General features: G+C 35.8%; 2 protein-coding genes across 3 annotated transcripts; one reads left to right on the top strand and one right to left on the bottom strand.

Moving 5' to 3' along the window:
- Positions 1-671: 671 nt before the first annotated feature.
- On the bottom strand, positions 672-7,732 carry fbxo46 (F-box protein 46). The gene is made up of 2 exons (XM_051128928.1): positions 7,324-7,732; positions 672-3,691 (listed from the first exon to the last, which is right to left on the bottom strand). Exon 2 carries the CDS (start codon positions 3,572-3,574, stop codon positions 1,577-1,579), a length of 1,998 nt encoding a protein of 665 aa, XP_050984885.1. The 5' UTR covers positions 3,575-3,691; positions 7,324-7,732; the 3' UTR covers positions 672-1,576.
- A 2,977-nt stretch (positions 7,733-10,709) lies between these two features.
- coq8b (coenzyme Q8B) lies at positions 10,710-26,261 on the top strand. Of its 2 annotated transcripts, none has more exons than XM_051130045.1 (15): positions 10,710-10,830; positions 13,843-14,021; positions 14,108-14,437; positions 15,068-15,134; positions 15,288-15,359; positions 15,455-15,574; positions 15,837-15,922; positions 18,335-18,475; positions 18,601-18,682; positions 18,802-18,895; positions 20,565-20,706; positions 21,000-21,107; positions 24,955-25,020; positions 25,258-25,344; positions 25,529-26,261. In XM_051130045.1, coding segments are annotated over exons 1-15 (1,872 nt in total). In that variant the 5' UTR covers positions 10,710-10,829; the 3' UTR covers positions 25,826-26,261. The 2 variants fall into 2 exon arrangements, with proteins under 2 accessions (XP_050986002.1, XP_050986003.1); XM_051130046.1 differs by having other exon boundaries at positions 25,447-25,559.
- Positions 26,262-26,881: the final 620 nt, after the last annotated feature.

Below are 26,881 nucleotides of genomic sequence, written 5' to 3'. Positions count from 1 at the left end.
TCTCCCGATTCAGACGAGATTACTTTTTTGGCTGGAGAAAATATTATGGATAAAGTATTTTAGCTGGAAACAATGGTTTTAAGTTTAAAAAGTCTTGATGGATTTGTTTTCACTTCTCAGGACATAAATGGTGATGACTGGAGTTGTGTGAATTATTGTGATAGGGGATGTGACGATTACTGCATCCCCTGTAAAGCACAGTAATGCAACGCTAAATTTCTATGAATATTTTCCAATGAAGAAACAAACTCATCTACATGTTGGAAGGCCTGAGGGTGTTCAGAAATTTAATTTTTTGGGTGAAATATAAGCGTCACTGAAATAAGAGCTTTTGTAAAAAGCTCTGATCTTTTTTTAAATTGATTGTCATAATGTTCTTTGTTCACTGTATACACAAAAGGTGCACTATGGAAGATTTCAGGTTAAAAATCATCAATTCCTATTAGCAGCAGCACAGGAAACAGAACAACTCCACAATAAACCTGCAATTTTATATTTCAACCACAGATGGTGATAGAGGACAGAGTTCCACAGTGCACCTTTTATTTATACCTTATACACACCAATTAAATTTATGCTGCTAACTAAGTGTATCAAGATATAGGAATAAATTGAATTTCAAATATTTGACTGTTGACATACTAATACACATGAACAGGAATAGCACAGACTCCAGTTTTAAATAACTTTATTCACTTTAGAGGCAAGATTCCCAAAAGCAGATTGACGGTGAAACCTATAACGGTCTCCCAAACCAGAGGGTTCAGCATTAATGTTTCTGTTTGTAAGATTTCACAGACTGGTGGAATGAGCAGAACAAACAGGGTTAAGGCTAGAATCAGGTTTTGAGTTGTCCTGTTCTTTGCTGTTTTTCTTTCAGCCACATGAAGCTAATTACTGCTTTGGCAAAAGCTGCCTTTGCCAACAAGCACACAGACAGCCTGGCAGGCAAAGAGATAGGTAAAAGGAAAGGTTTGGTCAAGAAATAAAGACTGATTTCAGAAATCAATTTGAAAGAGAAGAAAAATGAAATCCCAACAACAACAAAAAGAAATATTATTCACTCACATTCACACAAAAAACAGAAAAATCCAACAAGCAGTCAAACTGTTGATTACAAAGTGACATCAGGGATTTGTAAAGTGACATCATTTTTGCACGCTTTTGACCAAAAGGACAGTAAATTAAACTTGACAACAACCCCTGAAGTTATACTCACAAGTCCTGTATCTAGCCTGCAGGGTTTTTTTTTTTTTTTTTTTTTTTTGCAAGGTTGGGGTCATAATCAGAGCTGGTCTTCCAAGATTGCCATAAGAATTTCTAACCAATTCAGACTAGTCCCATGCAGCAGCCTACCTTATTTAACCAGCATTGGCTTTCAAATTTCAGAACAACGGTCTGCGCTTGAAGGGACCGAGAATTAACTATGGTGCACTGATAAGAAATGATACTGACAATGATAGCAAGGTTAATAAGCTATGATAGAAGAGGCGAGCTCAACCATAAATAGTACAGTGGCATGAGGTTTCAGTAGAGCGAAAACAGGAGAGAAATGACAATCCCCTGACAATCTCCTTTACCTCCCATCGTCTCTTTTGGTGCGGGCCTGAACCAGCTCGCATGGCTGTACCCAGTTGTTATCGTGTAGCCCAACTCGACAACCAGGTGTGTCCTTATCGGTGCGCCGACAACACATCCAGTAGGAGCGTCCATAAGGCAAGTCGTGGTGGTAAGGTTTAGGGTGCCAGCGGCAGAGCGACACATCTCCCCGCTCATACTGCCGCTTGCACTGCTTGCAGGGGTCGTCACGGTACAGCGGGTCCTGGTTCCAGCGAGAGTCTGTAGCACGCACGCCGTAGGTCTCGATCAGGGTCTTGAAATCATGGCAGGTGCATTTGAGGGCCGCTAGCGAACGGGTGGGCAGGTAGCTGAAGATATTGACCATGATGTGGTCTGGAAGCGAGAGCATGTATTGCCGTGGTTCCAGAAGCCGCTGGATCTGAAAGCGAATCTCAAGGAAGTCATGGGAGACATGACGGTAGAGGCGGCACAATGGAGGATCAGAACAATCATCCACAGTTGCCAGCGGGGAATCTGGCCTCTCTACGGTAGCCCCGACTGGCCCATTGTTGTTTGCACAATCTAAAGACCGCATCCCATTGTTTACCGTTGAGCAACTCTCATCTTCAGTAGCTGGTGACTGCAGAAAGAACAGCTGGCCAGGAGGTGGGTCCTCTGAGGCATCAGTTGAATTAGCCCCATTGGGCATAGCAAAACATACAGTCTCTTCTTGAACATTCTCTGTGCTGTCTTTCCCATAGAAGACACACTGGTCTACTGCACCCGTGACCACAACCTCAACGTGAAAGCCGGTCACCCGCTCTCGAGCAACTGCTGCCTTCTCTCCTGAGGCAGGGTCTTGGTTAGGATCTGGCGTTGTGGAGGAAGGCCTGTCAGCGATGCCTTCTCCGAGAGGATCAGCCTTTGGCGAGCCAGCCAGGAGGGCGCCTGGATCTCGAGATGAGGGACTGACCAACTGGTAGAGGTCACAAGTGATCTTTTCTTTGCTCCTGGTTCCTGCTTGCCCCCCTCCAACTCCACAACTCATAAACATGCATTTGGGCCGGCCGACAGGTTCCGACTGAGTGCGAGGGTCCAGACTTGACACCCGGAAAGCGATCCGTACTTCCCCTCGTCCATGACTTGGAGCACCACCCACAGAATCACCAGTGTGAATGTGGTCTTGTGCATTCAGCTCAGGCCGCAAAGTTGTACTGTCGAGATTCTGCTGCCGAGATTCAAACTGTGCAACAGCCTGAGCGACCCGTCGAGATTCCTGCTGTTGCTGCAGCAGATCAAAGTCATTTTGAGGAGCTGGTGCAGATGAAGGGGGGTCTGAAAGGATTACAACAGGTTTCTGATGGACTGTATAAGGACTAGTTTGTCCTTGCGCTACCATACCTTGAAGGGCCAAGGCTGTGCGCTGTTCTACAAGAGCCACCATTTCAGCCACAGAAAGCAAATCCGTCTCACTAACTCCAACACCATCCTCCGTCGAGTTGGATTCTGTGGGTACATCAACGACAACATTTTGAGCTCTAGTGGGAGGGTCATAAGAGGAACAGCGACGACGGCGCTTCGCCTTGGTACAATCAGTAGCCCAGTTTCCCTTGACTTTCATGGCACTAGGCCTAGGAATTCCAGCACCATTACACTGGTGAGCTACAAAGAAGGCAATTTTCTCCTTGGTGTTGCCTGGTTTGATGACATACCAGGTATCAAGCAGTACCCTGCCATCCTCCATCTGTGAATTCGGAGAGGGTGAAGCAGGTAGTGGTGGAGCCAGAAGGGTAGATGTAGCATCTGGTGGAGTGTTTTCAGTGCCAACATCCTCATCCTGCTCCTCAGTGACTCCATGGGTCTCTATGGTTGTAAGCCCCGAATCATCAGCCTTGCAGTGGGTAGTAGCTGTTCCGTTGCAGATTGTACCATTGCTGTATGGCTTATTCTGGGAGTAGGTGCCGAAGGGGCGTGGGCACCACAGCCGGATGTGGGAAAAGGTGTCACGGTTCATTGTGAGCCCATTTGGAGCACACCTGCCTCTATGCTGGGCAGCTACTCTGCAATTCACCACTCATTCTCACTTTTCAGGTCTGCAGGCTCCAGCCGGACAGATTACTCCATCTGAGAACTAAAAGGAAAAAAAAGGTAGACTTAGCTTCACCGCATTCAAATAATGCTATGTTAAAGTGTCTTAATCAGAATCACAGCAAGAAATGAGCATCTCTAGTAAGTCCTCTCTACTAATGAAGTCATAAGAGTGATGAATCATCTGAAATGAATGTAAACACACCCATTGTTCTCCAAAAATGATATATTGAGCAGCTGTGCCCGGTTGCATAAAGAACCTTAAGTTTTTCCCTTAAGTATGAAACTTAAGGCATGATTTCCCCTTACCTAAGGGGATGATTTAAGGGTGTTGCATATAATCCCTTAAACACTTCCCTTACTAAAGGGAAACCGTTAAGTGTTTTACGACAGCGATTCAAGGTTTGCCGTTAAAAAAATCTATTGTTGCTATGGACACGTTATTTTGTAATGCAGATAGTGGTGTAAGTTTTCACAGAAAACAGTATAACACGGATAAGGAGAACAAAATATAAACCAAATATAAACGAGAAGGACCAAGCGAGACGGAAACTCAAACTGATAATTCACTCAAAACGAAAAATTCTGAAAAATCATTTTATTGAGTTTCCGAGGCGATGTGAACATTATGAAGCGTATGAAAGTCCAATCCGGACTCATAGAAGTGTTATGATGGAATACAGCAGTAATCGTTGCAGCTAAACTGAAACGTAAACACAATAAACACACGATTGCGACAATATACGGTTTATGTGTGTTTTTTAAGTTATCTCCAGGTAATACGTAGGAAAATACAGGAATAAAATATTGAATATGAATTTGTTCTCGTGTGTGACGGACTCTTGTTTGAGGTATGATGTGTGAATGTAATTTAATCAATGGTTGTATGTGAATAAATGCCTAAATTAATCTGTTTAACATATAAAGAGGACGATCGTGGATTGAATCAGCGCGCTGTTTAACACTTAAGGTGACATTTTCCATACCTTATGTTATACTTAGGGAAATGACAGCTAAGGGGCTTTATGCAACACTTAAAGGGGTTTAAGGGATACTTAATAGAAATTCTAAGGGTCTATGACGTTTCAACTAAACAAACCCTTAAGTGACATTTAAGGGATATTTTATGCAACGCCCTTAAGTGTAAGGGAAACATAAGGGCGATCTTAAGGGAAAATTACACTTAAGGTGCTTTATGCAACCGGGCACTGAATCTGCTCTTCTAGATCTTAATTTTATTATGTTGAAAATCGATGGTCTGGGGATGCACAGGTTGTCTTTTTTTTCATTTGCACAAAGTTTGTCTCACAGCTTTTTAAAACCAGCTAGTTGATTGGGATTTTATTCAATGAATTCAAAAGCTCTTAATCACTAAATCTCTCTTTATCTTGAGCATAGGCTAAACAAATGTTAAATGCAAAAAAAGCTTTGAGTATTTTGAGTGTTGCTGCAATATGCATGCCATCACAACTGCTCTTCAAATCAAGAATGTGCTCTTTTAGGACAGCTATCACTGTCCACAAAGCATTACACACAACCTCTCTGAAACACTGTCATGGATTTAATGCTACATCTGAATATATATGAAATTATTTTTCATGAATTTGGAAAATCATGTTGGAAAGCCTTCCTGCCATTGGTACAAAATCAGGCGGACGAATGATAAGACTGAGCTGACAGACTACACTCAATTCTTTTAATTTAATGACTGATACAAATGTCAATGGATTTTAGTAGTCAGTTAAACTGACTAATCATCCCAGCTAACAAGAACAGACATGAGCATGCTACTAAAGGTGCTTGTGTATCTGCAATCTCTACAAGCCAGTCTTTCATAATTAAAATTCCAAACATTAAAAAGTTAAATTCAGGATTTTAATATTAAGTTAGTCTAAAACCTTTTGTTAAATGTTATGTTAAACAACACTTAGGCCAAAACCATTTAATAAATGGGTTCTCACAGATTCCATTGCATGCCAACACATGTGGTACACAGTTATACAATCAGTTTAAGTTAGTCTTCTGGGTGGCTACAATGCTGTGTAACAAAACCCACAATTTCTTTGGCCAATAATCTGCACAACAGTTTATAAATTCCCATTGAGTGCAACATCCAATCCTTAGCCAAAAGAGACAATGCAATTATAGGCAAAGGAGGACCAGTGTTATATTTTAGGACTCCTTATAACACATTATTTTGAGACACAGTGTCTTAAATAAACAGACTTGGTAATTGTGACACAGCAAACTACCTGAAGTATGAAAAGCCTTGCTGTACACTGTATGCAATTGAAAAGACCTTGGAAAACGTATCACAACACTAATGGATATAGCCTTTTAAAATGCTTTCGGGCTCCTATTTCTAGCCTACAATGCGTTTTTAAAAAATCTGAAATATGACACACGCCTACTATGAAAGTTGATCTAATATTGACTGTCCAATACTATATACCATGCAGTTGCATTTCATGTTACATATATCCATATATATACGCACACATACCTTCATTATCATCACTACTACTCATTATCAATACTACTGAGAAAAACAATCCCTTGATTATAAAAATCTCCCATTACTGTGACAAAGGACTAAGAGATTTGATGACTCTAGATAATGAGGACCAACAAAATGTTAAAAGACTTGTTAAACAAGTCATCCGATGAGATGATTCACTCAGGAGAAAACAACACAGGGCAGACTTTTTGCACTTTATTTTCTGAATGGCAATTATACACAAGTTTGAATTCGTTTTTGTCTTTTTAAATGTTAATATGACCACAACAGTGCTCTTTCTCTTATTGGGAAGTCCTAGAGGACAGTATTAAACCACTTAATAATCAGTATTAAAGCACTGAATCAAAAGAGACACCAAACGTTCACTAAGAGCAAATGACAAAATAAAAACAAACATTCCCATTGATAATGATCACCCTCGCAAATATATTTTAGCATCCAAACAGGAAGATGATATAATTGATTTAATATGTTATTGTACGGTCATAATAAATGCTAAGTGAATTATGGTGGAATTTATTGCATCTGTACGTGTTTTTCCAGCCAGCTCTTCTCCTCTTCACTAGGCCTACTCATCAACTTAATCCATGCCTTGTCTTAACGTAATCGCTTGCCATCTTCAGTGCTTTATTTTACTTTTAATTAACACTTTAACTCAAAACAGTAAAGAGTCGAAATAAATACAGAGCGTTTGGAATCATTTGACCTGAGGCAAGAATAATCTGATTAGCTAAGTAGCTATTGCAAACTGTTAGCCAGCTTTATAACATCTAAAAAGCGAGCGAACTTCTGTTTCAGTTTTAATTAGCATTCATGTCAACCCAAATAATCGGTAGCAATATAACTAACACTACTATATTCTCTGCTAAAATGAATGTATTTTATTCTTGTTGTTATATATCTGCGCCAGTGTGTAATTAGCATATGTTTAGCTTGGTTAGCTAAGTCTTCATGAAGTGGAAAACTCAGCTTGCTGATTTTCGTATTATATTTTCCTAACTCGGCTTATTTCTGTATTACACAGCACAATATCAAAGATTTACATTTTTGATAGTGTTAAACATTTTGTAACATTTCCAACTGATGTCATCATCAACAATAAATAACAAGCCAAGCTAAAACAGTAGCAGCTCTGCTAGAATTATTTTTCTGCTTACCTTCTTCTGAGACCAAATCTCCGCTGGTTTCGTTCCGACAGCTTTGTTTTTGTAACCAAAAAAGTGGCTATGTTGTTAAATTTAAGCCAGCAGTCCTTTAAATTTCCCTGTGTGGTTTTAAAAATAATCAGAGATGAAAGCTGAGGTCGATAAGGGTTTGCAGGTAGACTGTTAGCATTTGTACGCTAACTCGAGAATGAAGCAAAAATCCCAATATTGATCTGGCTTTGTCAACGATATATGTCTATTGTGAACACAGTAATATGTTGGTAAATACTGTGTTTTAAAAAAAATGATCGGTTCTGTTATTCAACCAGGGTTTCAATACTATTTCACCAAAACAGAAATAGTTAGTAGGTCCTCGAAAAGCAATTGAGGAAGGCCATTTTGTTGACAAGCAGCTGCAAAACGCTAGTAGCCAATAGGGAGAGAAAGTTGATGGCATGCCCATATATGGATGTTCAGGCTCCCCCTCTATCTCTACACCCACAAAGAGGAAAATTCTTCTAGCTCATCATCATAATGACCAGCAACATCTTTCACTTTTACTACATTTCACATAAACGTCAAGTCTGAGAAGAAAAGATAATTGTAGACTCTGTTTAGGTTCTTTTGGTACTGTACTGAGCACAACTGTACTGACAAGGACACATTGTGATTTCAGATGTTGCACACAATTTTCTAATATTTACAGTAGGATTATGATGTCTAGTGATTCACAGACTGGAAAAGAGATTTAAAGATGCACGTAAAATGTTCAGCACAATTTCTGCTGCACATTTCTACTGATGAAACAAGCTGATTTGTGATATTGTGAGGTAAAATGCTGAAATAACAGAACAGTGGAATCCTAAACAAAATAATGAAAATAAAATATACTTCAAAAAAAAAAGAACTGCACTACCAGTCAAAAGTTTTTGAACAGTAAGATTTTTAATGAATTTAATTAATTTAAAATAATTTTCTTCTGCTTACCAAGCCTGCATTTATTTGATCCAAAATACAGCAAAAGCTGTAATATTTTAGTATTTTAAATATTTTAAATTTAAACTGCTTTATTTGAATATATTTTAAAATGTAATTAATTCCTGTGATCAACGCTAAATTTCAGAAATCATTCTAATATGCTGATTTGGTGTTCAAATTTATTATCATTATTATTATCAATATTTAAAACAGTTTTTTTTTAGAATTCTTTGATGAATAGAAAGATCTTGATTTCAGCATTTATCTGAAATCAGAAGCTTTTGTAATATTATATACTATACCATTCAAAGGCTTGCAGTGTTTTTTTTTTTTTTTTTTGAGAAATTATAGAAATTAAAACTTTTATTTAGCAAGGATGCTTTAAGGTGATGATAAAGACATTTATAATGTTACAAAAAAAAAAAAAATCAGATAAATCTTGTTCTTCTAAACTTTCTATTCATCAAAAAAAAAAAAAAAAAAAAAAAAAAAACCCTGAAAATAAATTCTACTCAGCTGTTTTCAACATAATAATAATAATAATAATAATAATAATAATAATAATAAATGTTTTTTTGTGAGCAGCAAATCAGAATATCAGAATGATTTCTGAAGGATCATTCTGCTGATTTTGTATTGATGCTAAAAATTCAAAATCACAGGAATAAATTACATTTTAAATTATATTCAGATGGGAAAAGCTCTTTTTAAATAGAAAAAATATTTCAAAATTTTACTGTTTTTGCTATACTTTACATCAAATAAATGCAGGCTTGTTAAGCAGAAGAGACTTCTTAAAAAATTGTATTTTAATAATTTAATAATTGTAGTTCAGTCATAGCCCATGAAATAATTATTATGATTGTATGAAAATCATTTTTAGGCACATTTAAAACCCAACAGGAATTTATTTATTTATTATTTTATTTTATTTATTTTTTTATTTTTTTTGTTGGCAAAATTGTTCTTATAAGGAGTTAGTCTATAGACAGACATAAATAAGAAGGACAACAGCTCTCACATAATCAAATACCAATGAATATCAAATTAATACAGTTAGATAAGCAGCAATGTACATCATGTAGTGTACAGGCACCACACAACACGTACAATGTTGAGTACAGTAGGGATGCATGATCCCTATGTGTATGGGTATATGTATACAGTAGTCAGTATTTGAAGTGGATGAAAACCTTTCATCAAAGTTGTCCTAAAACCAAAACAATACCTGTTCTTTTCTTAGGACAACTTTGATGAACTTATTTGATTTTATATAGTTCTATGTGTACAATATAAGAACCACAGTGAAACTGAACAGTGCAGAGGTAGTGGGTGTTTTTATGTAGAAACTGTTCTTTTTCTAATTGCTCTAATTTGTTGCCGTATCACATTCAAAACAAGCATGACTGGACATGATTATGATTATGATGATTATGCAACAGCAGGGTGAGCTCGCAGCTACTTAAAAAGAAAACTAAACACACCTCTTTAAGACAGAGATAAAATTATTAAATGACAACACATTTAGCAATCGTACAATATGTGACCCTGGACCACAAAACCAGTCATAAGGGTCAATTTTTGACACATCTGAAAGCTGTATAAACAAGCTTTCCATTTATGTGTGATTTATTAGGATAGGACAATATTTGATTGAGATAAACTATTTTAGTTTAATAAAAATGGAATCTGAGGGGGCAATACAATCATAATAGAAAATCGTCTTTAAAGTTGTCCAAATGAAGTTCTTAGCAATATATATTACTAATAAAAAATTAAGTTTTGATATATTTAAGGTAAGAAATTTACTAAATATTTTCACGGAACATGATCTTTACTTTAATATCCTAATGATTTTTGGCATAAAAGAAAAATCGATCATTTTGACCCATACAATGTATTTTTGGCTATTGCTAAAATATACCTGTGCGACGTATGACTGGTTCTGTGGTCACATGGCTTTAATGTCTAAGCAAGATGAGGGCTATTTAAACAGTAGTAGGCCAAGTAATGGAAATGCTGACAACACAACCCAGTTAAAAGTGTAGTAGAATAAACTTTTTATAAGCTGTAATGACAGAACAAACCCCACTTAATTAATTTATTTATTTTTTATCCTTTCTGTTGTGTTGTGAAACAGTCATAGATGAAGAGTGACACGTGAAGAGGGAAAGTGAAGCATAAAATCATGGCCTCTATTAACCTTGAACAAATTTCATTTTGCCCGAATTCATTTGTAACTGCACTTTCACACCCTGACCAGTATACGGCGTTATCTTCCATCTGTTCATTGGCTACTGAGCCATATTGGGCACGTCCCATGTGCATGAACGTGTTTGCTTTCTGCTCGTGATTGGTTGACAGCAGACACAGCTCTTAAAACCAACCCCTTTTGGATATTTGCACATTTGGTTGGCTATGACGGTTATCAATCACAGAGTGTTTTCCGTGTCCGGTAGTGGTTGCAAAACAGACAGAGGTGTGTGGAGTGGAAAGGACACTTCGCACAGACGCTGAGAAGAATCTAACCTCTCAACACGAGTAAGTATTATTACTGTTAGAGTAACTACACTGCTGTGCTTGTTTAAAAAGATAAGCTGAAAACACTACAGTATGAAGTGCACGTGGGTAAAATTTCATACATGGGCTCATGCTATGTCATCATAACTTCTGGATTTTGATTCTGAGCAAGGATAATGTACACTGTGTGCAGAATTATTAGGCATGTTGATATTCTGGTCATATTTTTTTTTTCCAAACACATTTTACCAATTCCGAACCACATCAGTCTTAATAACTACTGTCAATTTTGCATTTAATCATTTATATGTGATATATAATAGTCCGTGAAGGCTGGAAGTGAAAAACTCCTTATATTCAGGTGTGCATAATTATTAGGCATGTTTTCTTTTACAGATAAAATGAGCCAAAAAAGATATTTAACCCAGACTGAAAAGTCCAAATTATTAAATGCCCATGAGAAGAATGCAATACTAATGCATTACAAGAATTTGCAAAGTTAAGGCTTGACCATTGGACAGCGAAATGCTTGTTGAGTTTGCATGGTCAGAAAAAACAGGTGGAGAAAAAAAAGTTGCATGTTAACTGCAAAAGAATTAGGAATTAAGGTGAAGAATTAGGTGTGACACCATCAGGAATCGTTTCCAGTTCTCCAGCGCCACCATTTTCCAGAACTGCAACCTACCTGGAGTCTTCAGAAGTACAATGTGTCAGGTTCTCAGAGACTTTGCTTGGTAAAAAATCCTAAAAAATGCCCCTGACTTAATAAGAATAACAAGCTGACGTGTTGTGAAATACATGAAGACGTTTTTTTGTTTGTTTTTTTTTTTTATAGGCTTTGTAGACAGATGAGTTGAGAGTGACTCTTGAAGGACGAGCATCACATCCTCTTGTACCTCTGATTCAAGAATTTATCTTCCAAAATCTGGCAGTAAGTTTTGGGAGTTCATTTTACTCCATCTCTGCAAGTCAGACTTTTCAGGATAGGAGACTAAACATGAACTCCCAAAACTTACTGCCAGATTTTGGAAGATAAATTCTTGAATCAGAGGTACAAAAGGATGTAATGCTTGTCCTTCAAGAGACTCCAGGTAGGTCGCAGTTGTGGAAAATTGTGGCGCTGTAGAACTGGAAATGGTTCCTGATGGTGTCACACCTAATTCTTCACCTTAATTCCTAATTCTTTTGCAGTTAACATGCATCTTTTCTTCTCCACCTGTTTTTTCTGACCATGCAGACTCAACAAGCATTTCGCTGTCCAATGGTCAAGCCTTAACTTTGCAAATTCTTGTAATGCATTAGTATTGCATTCTTCTCATGGGCATTTAATAATTTGGACTTTTCAGTCTGGGTTAAATATCTTTTTTGGCTCATTTTATCTGTAAAAGAAAACATGCCTAATAATTACGCACACCTGAATATAAGGAGTTTTTCACTTCCAGCCTTCACGGACAATTATATATGACATATAAATGATTAAATACAAAATTGACAGTAGTTATTAAGACTGATGTGGTTTGGAATTGGTAAAATGTGTTTGGAAAAAAAAATATGACCAGAATATCAACATGCCTAATAATTCTGCACACAGTGTAGTCTGGCTTTTATACAGCATTGCACCTTCATGCTGAATTTTGAGCAGGCACAGAGCAGCCTTAATTTGGATGTGTAAAGATACTTTAAAGTATTACAGACATTTTTGAAAATAGAATTACAACCAAACGAAAATTGAATCATCTTTACACAGCTGAGTTAAAGATGTAATGCGGCATAAAAGCCAGACTCAATTAAGCCTGCTCTGACCCACCGCAGCCCCAAGTATCAAAGCTTACAGCTGTATTATCTGTAAATTTATTTATGCCACCTCTGAGCAGCATTAAACAGTCTGTGTAAAGACACCTAAATGCTACTTCAAAGAGTTTCTGTGGCATCTTTACAGTGTAAACTTGACATTAAAATTGTTGATTGAAAAGGGTTTAAGCTGAAGCACTAAAAATACTCACTGGAAATAAATAAACAATAAAACAGAACTAAAACTAAACCTGAATAGTATTCGTATTAGTATATATCAGGGGTTCTCAACTCCCTCAAGATCCAGTTTTAGCTCCAACCTTGTTCAAACCTACCTGCCTGTGACTTTCTAGTGATCCTAAAGACCTTGTTTAACATGTTCATGTGTGTTTAATTAGGTTTGGAGCTAAACTCTAAAGGAAAAAGGATCTCGCAGGCCAGAGTTGAGAACCCGTGGTTTATATACTAAAGCACTTAACAAAATTAAACTAAAATTAAAGTGAGAACCGAAAATTTACACTGCTGTTCAAAAGATTGGGATCAGTAAGAATTTATTTTAATGTTTTCGAAGGAATCTCTTCAGCTTATCAAGGCTACATTTATTTGATCAAAAATACAGGAACATTAACAGTAATAGTGTAATACAATTTAAAATAATGGTTTCATATTTTAATACTTAAAAATATAATTTCTTTCTGAATTTTCAGCATCATTCTCAAGTGATACTTCAGAATTCATTTTAATACGCTGATTTATTATCAATGTTAGAAATAGTTAAATTTTTTTGAATGCTTTTTTATAATTCTTTGAAGAATAAAACATTTAAAAGTACGACATCCTTGCGGAATACAAATATCAATTTCTATTAATTAATCAATTCATAATTAACTTCTATCAAAAGATCCCAAATGTTTAAACAGTAGTAAATGTAATAGTATATTAAAATAGAAAACCGTTATTTTAAATTGCAATAATATTTCACAATATTACTGTTTTTTCTGTGTTTTTCATCAAATAAATGCAGCCTTGATGAGAGTAAGAAACCATTAAAAAAACATTAAAAATCGTACTGATCCCAAACTTTTGAACGACGGTGTATATATTTAAAAAAGCTGATTCAAAATATGAATGAAATGTGTAATAATATAAAACTAAAATAACTTGAGATGCCCGCTCTGAATTTCGGTAATGAAGTAATGTTTGAAGGTTCAGGGCACTGACATCTGACCCTGTGATTTTCAGTGGTGTTGGCAGAAGTACTCCAGGTGTTGAGGGGGGCCGGCAAGGTGGGCGCTGCCTTCGCCACCATTCAGGGTGAACAGCTCAGACTGATGGCCTGCAACTCGACCTTTGGTGCAGGGGTCAAAGCTGCACAGGACACGGTCGAGAGCGTGATGGGCACTGTGATGGGAGCGGACGTGGTCAGTGAACACTTACAGAGATGTGCATGAACACAAGAAGAGAAATGACATTGCTAATTATGTAACAAATTAACATTTTTTTTTAGACGCCCAAGACTGAGGAGTTTCCTGACATTGAGAAGTGGGAGGAGATGGACCCTGATGAAGCAGCAAAGTGGGCAGTCGGCTCTGAAATGCCACCTGACGTTTCTAGCAAAGAAGGAAGGGAGGAAACGTCAGAGACGCCTGTTGGTGCACCTACTGGCACGGTCAAGGGAACCGGCTGGCCTGGTCAAAACACCCGATTTCTGCATGTATCAATGTCTCATCATCATATTAGGTTTGTCCATGACTCTATGGTGGCCAGGTTAAGCCCTGAAGACATTAAAAAGGCAAGGGAGGCAAAGCAGAATATTGCCAGGCCTGTACGACAAAAGGTGAGGACAAACGGGATAAATTTTTTTAACATTAGCAAACATCAATCGTGGATAATAAATCAAATAATTGAAATATTTGTGGACACTCATAACGTTGCATTTTGAAGTACACAGACATTAATTGCCTTTTGTTAAAAATGTATTATATGTTGAAAATGTATTATTGTTCACAAAACTATTAGTGTGTTAAACTATTTTTTTTTTCCATAATTTAAATAAAATATTGACATTAATATACTAACTGGAAATAAAGAAAAAAATGGAAACAAAATATTAATTAAAAGCTATAAAAGTATATAATATTGAAATAATATTTTTACTCTAATGGCATAATCAAAAACTAAAAATTGAAACAAAATAAAAATACAATTAGCTTAAATATAGGAGATAATAAAGTGACAAGCACATTTACTAAACAGACTAAAAATGAAACAAAAGTTGAAATGAAAACTAAAAAATATAGAATAATTTAAACTATTAATGAAAAGCTATAAAAATATGTAATATTAAAATAAAAATTTTACTCTAATGGCATATTGAAATGTATTTGTCTTATATGTATATTGTCTGTAAAAGTATCTATTTAGAGTTTTCTTTCTTATGAAGCAGTATGATCTTTATGCTTTGCAGCTTAGTGAGCGAGCCAGAGAACGGAAGGTACCCGCTACACGAATTAGTCGATTGGCTAATTTTGGAGGTCTGTTTTATTTTATTTGTCTTTTGCACTGCAGACTAATATAATATAGTATAATATAATGTAATATTTCTCAAAAAGATTTGCTTATGTGACCACACATTGACAACGCATTAATTGTCCTAACCATAATAATGGTGCTGCTTTATTTCATAGGATTAGCTGTTGGGCTTGGTATTGGTGCCATTGCTGAGGTGGCAAAACAGTCTTTTGGAGGAAAACGCTCAGGTAATATGTGCTAGCTTGCTTAAGTGTGACTTGACACATTTTTAAAATTGTTATTAGGGCATATTAGTCAAATTTCTGGTGCCTTTCACTTTCAGATATGGGGGCTCTTTTAGACTCTCCCCTCCTGTCAGAGGCCAATGCAGAGAGAATAGTGAACACACTGTGTAAAGTTAGAGGAGCGGCTCTCAAGATCGGACAGATGCTAAGCATTCAGGGTACATGGTCTCATTTTATTGTGAATTCTTTGATACCAAGTGCCACCATTTATTCATTTAATTGATGACGTTAAATATTCCCTTTACAAGAGATCCAGCTTGAAGAGCTTGAAACCCTTTCTGATGTTTTATGTCCTTTTGATGCTCAACACAAAATATTTAGAGCATTTCAAATGTGCAAAAATGGTTAGATGCTTTATTTTGTGATGAGAAGGAAAATATTCTCAGCTGATTTATCTAATTTTTTGTATGCCCTTATTAGATAATAGCTTCATTAACCCTCAACTGCAGAAAATATTTGAGAGAGTTCGACAGAGTGCAGACTTCATGCCAGCCTGGCAAATGCATGTAAGTTACCATGCGTTTACTGTGTTTTTCTTTGGTCTCGTAAAACATTAACCACATAACTATTAAAAATTGCTTTGATATCTTGCTGGATATTCCTTTTAACTAACAAGCAGTTTCAATAGGGGCTTTTGCATCGCTCAACCAATTTCCCCCTCTGGCTGCTTTCCTGGTTGTATTTGCGTCGGCACCAGGAACTCTAAAGCAACTCAAACATCAACAACCGGTGAATCGAAGATGCCGTGATTGAAGAGTTTTTGTTATGTATTGGGGGTTTTGTGATAACGAAGATAAAATGTGAACGCACAATTTACGGGACTTAAAGAGAAAAAAGTTAGGTTGTGAGATGAAATATCTTATGACAACTTGCAGTGTCACATATCATCAAGGCTTAGAAAAGAACAAAACTCTGCAAACAACAGGTGAATGCCATGATTGCTGTTTTCCATGTTCGTGGAGTAAATATTTTGAAGTGGCTTTTTAAAAATGTTGGGTAGCTGGTGTTTTGTATGCGTTTGGGACTCTTGTAGAGGCGAAATAGTTTCCCCAAATGGAGTTCTTAGAACTAAAACTGCGAATACGCTAAAAAAGTGGGTACTTCCGCCAATAGTTCTAGGATCTATGAAGAGGTTCTTCCGATGCGAAAGCCCCTAATATTCATAAAAAATGCTGTTTAGACCAGTGTTGAGTAAAGTTATTTTTAAAAGTAATGCATATTACTTATAGTTATAACTTATTACTTATTATTTCTAACTATATTGTTACTTTATAGAAAAGTAAATTTTTGTGTTACTCAGTTGCTTTTTATGGAAAGTAATGAATTGCGTTACTTTTGCATTACTTATTGTCACCTGAGCGGGGCTTGCTTAACTCTTTCTTTTTTTAAATAACAAGCGGATAAGCCTCTGGCTGAATGAAGTGCCTTTGCACCTTTTTAATTTTTAATAATGCATAAGTAAATGCTGAAATTAGCATCAACTAAGATTAATAAATGCTTTAGAATTATTGTTTATTCTTATTTCATGTTAACTAATGTAGTTAACTAATGAACTTTATTGTAAATTGTGACTGTTTTTATTTTTGTTTGTTTTAGGGTGTGTTCACACTTGTCATGTTTGGTTTGATTAAAATGAACCTTGGTGCAATTGTTCTGTAAGTGTGAATGCTGCCATCTGAACCCTGGTGCACACCAAACAAGCGGACCGAGACCCATCTTTTTAGCGGTCTTGGTCCGCTTGTTTGGTGTGCACCAGGGTTCAGATGGCAGCGTTCACACTTACTCAAACGAACCACACTAACAGAGCAATTGCACCACCAAGGTTTATTTTAATCAAACCAAACATGACAAGTGTGAACACACCCTAAAACAAACCAAAATAAAAAGTTACATTTTACAATAAAGTTCATTCCAAACGAACTCTGATGCGGTTCGAATGATATATAAACGCAACATGGACCAGATACTTCTTAACGAACCAAAAACAGGAATTAATGACAAGATGTGACGCTATGTGACATGATTTCACTAAGGGAGCAAGTGATGTATCCAAAATAAAATGAGCATAGAGCAAACGTGGAGCATTGAGGTGGTAAAGTGCCTTTTATGAGCTCTTTGTGAATTTGCAGGTGGTGAAAATAAAATCATATACATGCAACAATGAGCACGCTTAGTCCAGCAGACGGCATTGCGTGTGTTCGACTTTAAGCCGCTTTAAGTCGAACGCACATTTTCCTTTCGTTTAGAGTGTTCGGTGAGTTCGGTCACGAAATGTACGTTATTAAACTTGACCGATCAGGTTATGAATGTATCGCTATGCCTTTAGGTTTGGTGTCGTTAGGTTCGCTGTCAAAAATGCAAGTGTGAACACTAAACGGACCAGGACCAAATGTATCATTTTCCTTTTTGGTCTGGACCAAGTAAACCGAACCAACCAAACTACAAGTGTGACCACACCCTTAGTTATTGATATATGCTTGTTGTTTATATATATAATATATATATATATATATATATATATATATATATATATATATATATATATATATATTATTTAATATTTTATTTAGCTTTAATTTTAATTTTTTTTTTTAAGTTCAAGTTTTACATCTAATCTTTTTTTAAATTGATTTCAGCTTTATTTAAATGAACGAAAACTGTTTTTAGTAGTTTTAGTTGTAGTTAACAATAACAGCAGTTTCATAGCTGAGCTTTATTGCCGTCCGACCACAAGGGAGTGTCAGTGCGCTTTATACAGCTGATTGATTGAGCTCCCGAGCGTCTGTGACAGTGATAACAATTGTTAGTGGTGCTTCAAACCCCCTAATAGTTCTTTCCAACTGACATTTATCAGATGCTGTTATGTTCACTTTGTGATTTCTCACTGACTGATGTTTGTGTTGAAACCCCATGTGTAGAAAGTGCTTGAGGAGGAGTTAGGATCTGGATGGAAGGAGAAACTTTCATCATTTGAGGAAAAACCCTTTGCTGCTGCCTCCATTGGACAAGTGCATCATGGAGTTTTGCCTGATGGGAGGGAAGTCGCTATGAAGATACAGGTATTAGACAATTGTTTATCATCTGTTTTCAGCAATCTGAGGTTGTGCAGCATGTGTTGATGTTCATTCATTCATTTTTTTTTTTTTTGTATTATTTTTTTTTTTTACTTAATTGTCTCCCATAGTACCCTGGTGTTGCTGAGAGCATTCGCAGTGACATCAACAATCTCATGTCTGTTCTGAAGATGAGTGTTGTGCTGCCTGATGGTAAGCACTGGCAAATGCTTTCATAGATATATTAAGGTTCAAAATGCACAAATTTCAGAAATATCCACATTGAGTCACACTGTGTGGGATGTCAGTAGCTGGTGATTTTATTTTACCAGGTTTATTTGCTGACAGTAGTCTTGAGGTACTTCAGAGGGAGCTGGCATGGGAGTGTGACTACAAGAGAGAGGCAGAGTGTGCAAGGCGATTCAGGTATTTTCAGTTATAATAATTGTTTGGATTGTCTTTGAATGAGCCACAATTTCATACATTTGTAATTACACTAATGTTCAAAAGTATATGGTTGGTACTGTTTTTGAAACAAAGTTGTTATGCTCATTTTATGCTTACAAGTCATTTATAAATACAGTAAAAATAGTGATATTGTAATATATATTTACTCTTATGTTCATTATAATTTAAAAGAAATTTAAACAATTTAGGAACTGTTTTCCATTTGGAAATTAAAAAAAAAAATGTACTTTATTATTGTGATTACTTTTCTTTCACTTGTGTTCCTAACTTAAAAATATTAGGAGCAGTCAAAATTTTAGGAGCACCTTCTAATCAATAATCAAAAAATTTGATAAACAATTAGCCTTCCCATTACAAGGTGATATTTGACTCCTTAAACTGATTTACAGGGGTATTGTACTTTTGTAATGGAATTTTTCTAACTTTATTTAAAGTTTTTTTTTTTTAAATATATATTTATAAGCTCTTTAAATTTTCTAATTAAAACAACAGAATAAGAACAAGTAGAATAAGAACAAGTTACCAATCAAATGAAAACAGTATTAACAAAATTAATTTGTACTACAAAGGTGGCACAGAATAACACAAAAGTGGCATGTGGGTGTATTTGTATATTTTTAATGAGGCTCTGAGTGCAATCAAATTCATAAATTCATGTTGAGATTGATTTCTTAAATATAGAATTTTTAATATAGGAATATTATATGATTTAAATAACTGAAAAGATACTTTAAAAATGAAAGTAGAACTGCCAGTAGTTGGCGGCAAGTCACTTTTAGGGTTCACATTTAATTACTGAATCATTCATTCATTTGATTCGTATGAATGGCTGATTCATTCAGAAGTAAAGCAAGTGACTGTCTTTATGAATGGGAAATTTAATCATTGACTCACTAGATTAGTTTAAAAATGCATGTTTATATATAAATGAAACATTGCTGTGTTTGATTGGAGATGCGCAGCGGCATTTATGACTTGTTTCGAACTGTTTTTGACGAAGCATTAGAGCAAAATCAGGTAATAGTGTTATAGTCAGTCACTTAATGTTAACTTCTTGTTTATTTAACTGTTGTATTAAATCAATATCTCTTTTATAAACTTTAAAAGCTGTAACTCATCTTAGTTCATCATGATCTCACACAGATATGCTGATTGGTCAGTCGCACCGGTGCTCCTAAATATTTTTTCATAGTCGCACGCAGTATTTGGTCGCACTGTAGATATGCTGATTTTATGCTCAGGAAACATGTTTTAATTCAGGATTCTTTGTTTAATTAAAAATTCAAAAGAACAGCATATATTTACATAACATATAACAGCAAATATAAATATTTTAATAAAAATTAAAATTTTATTATTTATTAATATTTAATACAATTTAATTTAATAAAATATGAATACAAAAAAATTAATAAAATATAAATATATTTGTAATAAAAAATGTATAATATTATAACATTATAAATGTCTTTACCACCAGTTTAGATCTAATTCAATGTGTTCTTTCTGAACAAAAGTATTAATTTAATTTTAAATGATTGTAATGACCCCAAACTTTTGAACAGTTGTATAAATGGCAGTTAAAAAAAAGTCTTTACACATTGAGTAATTTTCTTTACTTTCACAGGAATTTGCTTGAAGGAGATCCAGTATTTGTGGTCCCTGAGGTTTTTGATGAGTTGTCCAGTCGTCGTGTGATCACCATGGAACTAGTTCATGGAGTTCCACTTGACCGCTGTGTTGATTTGGATCAAGAGATTAGAAATGAGGTGGGTTAGATAGTTAAATAAACATTTATTAGAAAGTTTTGTTTGATTTGATTAATTTGTGCGATACGCGCAATTTTTATTTTTTTTGCTTTTTTACTTTTTTTTTATTGTAACTTTACACTGAATTTTTAAATCAAGGATATACTATTTGCATATACCTTTATTGATCATTTGTTACCGTAACATCATATTTTTACAGTAATATTTTTTTGTGGTTTGGAGATATTTCGGTATCTTAATTTATTGTGTAAATGAATTTGAGAATATAATTCTCGCTCATCTTTATTCTGTAGATCTGTTTCAACGTCCTGCAGTTGTGTTTAAGAGAGCTATTTGAGTTTCGCTTCATGCAGACAGACCCCAACTGGTCCAACTTCTTCTATAATAGTGAAAAAAACAAGGTGAGCAGCTACTAATCATGTCTGCATGGGCACCTATTAATCAAAATCTACTTTTACAAGGTTTTTGGACATAAATGTGTATCGGCAGTTACTTATTTTTTATTTCCCATTAAACTAAATCAGTTTCACTAGGCATGCCATTTTGATTCTTTAAGCAATGTGACATCACATTGTTTAGACCCCGCCCACGGCCGCTGACTGACAGTTCTGCCATGCCATAGTTTCCGCCCTCAGCGAGTCGTCTTTCGTTGTACGCTGTCTTCCATTTTCACTAGGGATGGGCATTTCTGATCATTCTTCATTCCGATTAATCCACAGGTTTGAGAAACGAGTACTCGATTAATTGGGGGTGGAGCTTAAGCAAGAGGCGGGGCGTGTGTGCGTCAAAGCGACAATTAAAAAATATTAAATTTAAAAAAATATTTTAATTAAAGCCCTATTAAAAAAAACGTTGTTGATAAAACTATGACAGGATTCAGAAAACAATTAAATTAACACTGTTGGGTTATTAAAAATCACCATCACTATTGGTTAAACATTTAAAAGAAAACATTTAAAGAAGCGTGAGGCATGTAGGTTTTCTACATGTTGCATTGTAAATAAAATTAATCATAAAGCCTAGAGACACGGTATGTAAATGTTATATTACAAATTGTGTTTATCTACACAAAATGCTTGTGAGCTTGAACTACATGCCAACCAGAAAGTAGTGGATGCGCTTCTCCCGTTACAGGGCGCTTTAAAACAACGGCAACTGAAGCTCCGCAGGAAAAAAAAGAAAACACAAAGTTATTTTACAGTATTATCCCCATCAATATGTGTCTTATTATTTCTATAAATATTTTGGATCCGTTTTTAAAACGATAATCTACCTTTTTCTATGTTTTAGACAAAAAAAAAAAAAAAAAACACATGATACTCTGCTTTTCAGTTATTTTATTCAACTGACATTTTTAACAAAACCATATTTTACTTCAGCAGCATCACAACAGCTGTGGATCAAAAAAAGTTTTTTTTTTTTTTTTTTTTTGTAAAAGGTTCGCAAAAATAAAGTTTCACCAAGACTTCACCAGACGACTGTTAAGTAGCCCATAGCCTAACGAAAATTAGAAGCTAGCATAATTTGGCTGCGTAAACTTAAAATAAAAATAGCCTGAATATTTTTACCACAGCTATAAAACTTAACGATTAGGTAAAATAACATTTCTTTCAAAATGATCAGTCGGTGAAGGTAAATAAAATAAAGCCGGCCTAATTTAACTATGCTGCTTAAACTTAAAACAAAAACAGCCTGAATATTTTACCATGCATGGCTAATAAAACTTAACATAAGGCTGTTCCTGCAACTTCTGTGCCTGCTGAGCGCATTTTTTCCACCGCCGGTCTAATTGTAAATAAACTTCGCACGTGGCTTTCATCGGAGCACGTAGACCGACTGATCTTTTTGAATAAAAATATTCTCATAGTTATAGCCACCCGCGCTGGCTTCGACAGACTGTCTTTTAGTGCACAAGCGCATTTTTCGTACAGAGCATCAATCCTTGCAGTGACTGTTTTGCGCGATGGGACAGTATAGTGGGGCTCAGCGTAACTCATTAAACGTTTGAAACCTTCACCTTCAACAAAACTAATAGGCAGCAAGTCTTTTGCTGTCATTTCTGCTATTAGCTGCGTCATCTTCTCTGCCCTGCCTGTGTCGCATTTCTGTCTGATGGTGAATTCTCTTATGCTCGTCTGACTGCTGGTTGTGGCACCGGCATCATCTCCCTTTTTGTGTTTATGTGCAAGATGGTAACGCATCGAACTCGTTGTGGAGTTGTAGACGAGTGTGACGCTGCACATCTTACACTTGACTGTTTTTTCGTCAAGTTTTTCGAAGTGTTGCCAGACATCGCTGCGCGCTTTAGCAGCCATACTTGATCTGCGCTCCGGTCTTGTCTCTAGACCGCAACTTCCCACAGCCATAACCAATCAAATATCAGACTACCGCCCAAATACCAGCATAACCAATCAGAAAGAATGAAAGTAATTTAATTTTAAAAAATGTATTTTTAGAGCCAATCGATCATCGTTTTCATGCTCGATCGTCGCTGATGCGTTCGAGTAATCGATTAATCGAATACTCGTGCACATCCCTAATTTTCACCACGCTCGAGCAGCTGTAACGTGTCTTGTAAGCATTCCCGGTGTTCTGTGTTTGGATATAAGACTGAACATATGTCGCCGATGACAGATCAGCGTGGCACAAGCTCTGTAACGTAGCGCTGTTTTGTTCCACTTTTGGTATGTTTGGCTTCCCATATGTATGGCTTAACACCAGTTCTCTCACCCTCAGTCATGTTGCTTCTACCGAATGTTTATTGATGTAGACATCCAAAGCAGCGGTTTATATGCAACACCCTCTTCTGAAGATTGGCTGAAATATGCAGCTCATTTGCATTTAAAGTGATATACACCAATACAGCTCTTTTTGTTAGATGCACCCCAAAAAATGACATTTTCTAGATGTTTTAATAAATGATCTGTGGGGTATTTTGAACTGAAACTTCACAGACACATTCTGGGGACACGCAAGACCAATCTTGTAAAAAGGGGCGAAATAGGTACCCTTTAATGGATAGGATCATCTATCAATTTGATCACCTATAGTTTCATTTTAGCATGTTCAGGTACAAAATAGCAGACCGTTGTGTAATTGTTAGATTCAGCAAATTGTGTGGGTGATGCTAGAGTAAAATGATGCAGCAGTGCGGTTTACTCATCGCCCTCACACACAAAAAACAACACATTCTGCGTTTCTCAAAAATATTAATTTGTATGCATGTGTTCTTACAGTCCAGTCAGTTCCAATCAGCTCTGAAGGTCTTGATCACTTTTTAGAAATAACATCAAGATCACATATGAAATGTATAAATATATATATATTGATCAAAAGTAACAATTAAAAGACAATTCTAATGTTACAATTTTTCATATAAGTGGGCAGTAGTTCATAAAATAATAAAAGTTTAAAAAAAAAAAATTACAGATAATTTACTTTAATAGTTTTTTGAGGAAAACATTTCAGGATTTCTCTCCGTATAATGGACTTCTATGATGCCTGCAAGTTTGAACTTCCAAAATGCAGTTTAAATGCAGCTTTAAAGGGCTTTAAACAATTCCAGCTGAGGAAGAAGGGTCTTATCTGGTGAAACTGCAATTTCCTAAAAAAAAAAATTACAATTTATATACTTTTTAACCTGAAATGCTCGTCTTGTCTAGCTCTGCGTGAGCTCTGCGTTTTCCGGTTCAAGAAAAAAAGTTTTTCCGGTCGAAAAACTCCCATTTTATTTTCTTCTCCAATTTAAAAATCATCCTACATAGCTGCAGAAGTACCGCCCCAGTGTTTACAGAGTGCGCATGCAAAGAAGATCAAACACCCTTTACAAAAAAAGGTAGAACTGATGTAGGACGAGGAGATGTTGGAGGAGAAAATGAGATGGGAGTTTTTTGACCTACCCCAACTGTCATGTTGCACAGCATTTTTTAGAAAATAACCGATCATTTCCCAGCTAGGATCATTTAGAGCCCCTTGAAGCTGCATTTAAACTGCATTTTGGAAGTTCAAACTTGAAGGCACCGTAGCAGGCACACTATATGGAAAACATAATTTCTTTACGACCGAAGAAAGACAGACACGAGCATCTTAGATGACAAGAGGGTAAATTATCTGTCAATTTTTCTTTCTGGAAGTAAACTTCTCCTTTAATTGCATGCCTGTTTGTTATCTGGCTGCTGTTAGGCCCTTCTACTTTTCCCCACTGAAACAGTGAGTACATCTTTGATCATTTGTTCTTCATTATAACAGATATTTCTGTTGGACTTCGGAGCCTGTCGAGATTACCCAGAGTCATTCACAGATGATTACATAGAGGTACAGATTTTTTACTCAACAATTTTGGTGGTATGACTAGAGTGGGAAGTGATTGAAGAGGTTTTTCATAAGAAGACATTTGTTGTTAATAAGAATGTCTATTATTATTAGCACAGATACAGTATGCAGATGATTTTTCTTATAAATTAAATTAGTGAATTATTAAAGCATTTGAATAGAGCTTGAATAGAAATTCAAATTGATTTACTTTGCTTAAAAATACAATTGTCATTCAAGGTGGTTAATGCAGCATCCGTTGGAGACAGGGCTACTGTTCTGCAGAAATCTAAAGATCTAAAGTTCCTTACCGGGTTCGAAGCCAAGGTTTGTGGCTTTACATGGTTTATAATATTCATCCCCTACAGTATTCCTGTCTTGCATATTATCTATCCATTTCTCTTATATTCCTGTGTTATTTCCCTCTAGGATCAAAACTATCACTTTCTTTACCACTATGCTGTTTCTGTCTAGACTGTCGTCTTTAAGAAAACTGCTTTACTCCCTTCAGGCTTTCGAGGATGCACACGTAGAGGCAGTTATGATCCTCGGCGAAGCGTTTGCTTCTACTGAAGCGTTTGATTTTGGCACTCAGAGTACCACACAACGCATCCAGAGCCTGATTCCTGTCATGCTTCGACACCGTCTCACTCCTCCTCCAGAAGAGTCTTACTCTCTACACCGCAAAATGGCTGGCTCATTCCTCATCTGTTCCAAACTGAAGGCCCGCATTCCCTGCCGAAATATGTTCCTTGATGTTTACAATGCCTACCAACGTAAGCGACAAGAAAGATCCACCCAGGTTTAGACGTGTAGAGTTTGGACTATGAAGTACCAAGTGCACTACAACCAAGGACATTGTTGTCTTGTATGTATCATGAAATTACATTTATGACAGACAGATGTTTATTTATAAATGAGAGTTCCATAATACAGTTCTATGTTCTACATTTGTTTATACTTCTTTTTTTAGTTTTAAAAACAACATCGTCGAAATACTCTCATTTGTTCATAGAATTTGATCATTGCCAAGCTTTTAAAATTAATATTAAACAAGTAACATTTCCTCCAATGGAGTGAAATGCATTTCAGAATTCTTGTGGTGAATTATATAAATCAGTAGAATTTTAGATGAGGCAATTTGATTCAACATGTTGCTATTTATTTTATGTTAGAAAAGTCGTCTGTGTGTGCTTCACTTCTCATCATTAAAAGTGTGACAGCTGTTTTAACAGTGAATATTACACTGACTATGGGACATAAAAACAGCAATCATCTCAAATTTTAAATTTGAGGATATTCTGGTTGCTCATTATTATTTTATTTTATTCATTCATTCATCCAGCAAAAAATCATGGTACTACTATAGCAAAGCAACATAGTATTATATGTTTTTGTTAACAATATAGTAATTATCTAAAACCTTTTTTATTTTTTAATTGATCACCTTTTTAACATTATTAACCTTATTAAGCTTATTTGTTGATATATTTAAAAATAACAAATAATACATTAAAATATAAATACATTCAAAATGTGTAGTTGCTTTAATGTTTATTTCGAGCTGAGTGAAAATAGTTTATATTTTTAAAATAAATAATTATTTGCGAAATTGTTTGTTTCGTTGTTGTTGTAAATATTATTGTAAGACAGAACTTAACTCAGAAGTCAATAACTATCAGTGCTTGCTCAGTTAAAAAAAAATCTCTGACGATACATAAACGTAAACGTTCAGAGAAGTGTGTTTTGGCCTCTAGATGACGGTGTTTTATGCCTGCCGCCTGGATACATTGTATCCCATTCAGACTCTTGAACATCAGCGGGAAGAGAAAATTTGCATAAACGTCCGTGTGCGCCAATGGGG

Source organism: Labeo rohita, chromosome 15, assembly GCF_022985175.1.
Source record: "Labeo rohita strain BAU-BD-2019 chromosome 15, IGBB_LRoh.1.0, whole genome shotgun sequence".
NCBI lineage: Eukaryota > Metazoa > Chordata > Actinopteri > Cypriniformes > Cyprinidae > Labeo > Labeo rohita.
The sequence above is the reverse complement of the archived record's forward strand: the minus strand, read 5'-3'. Positions and strand labels throughout refer to the sequence as shown.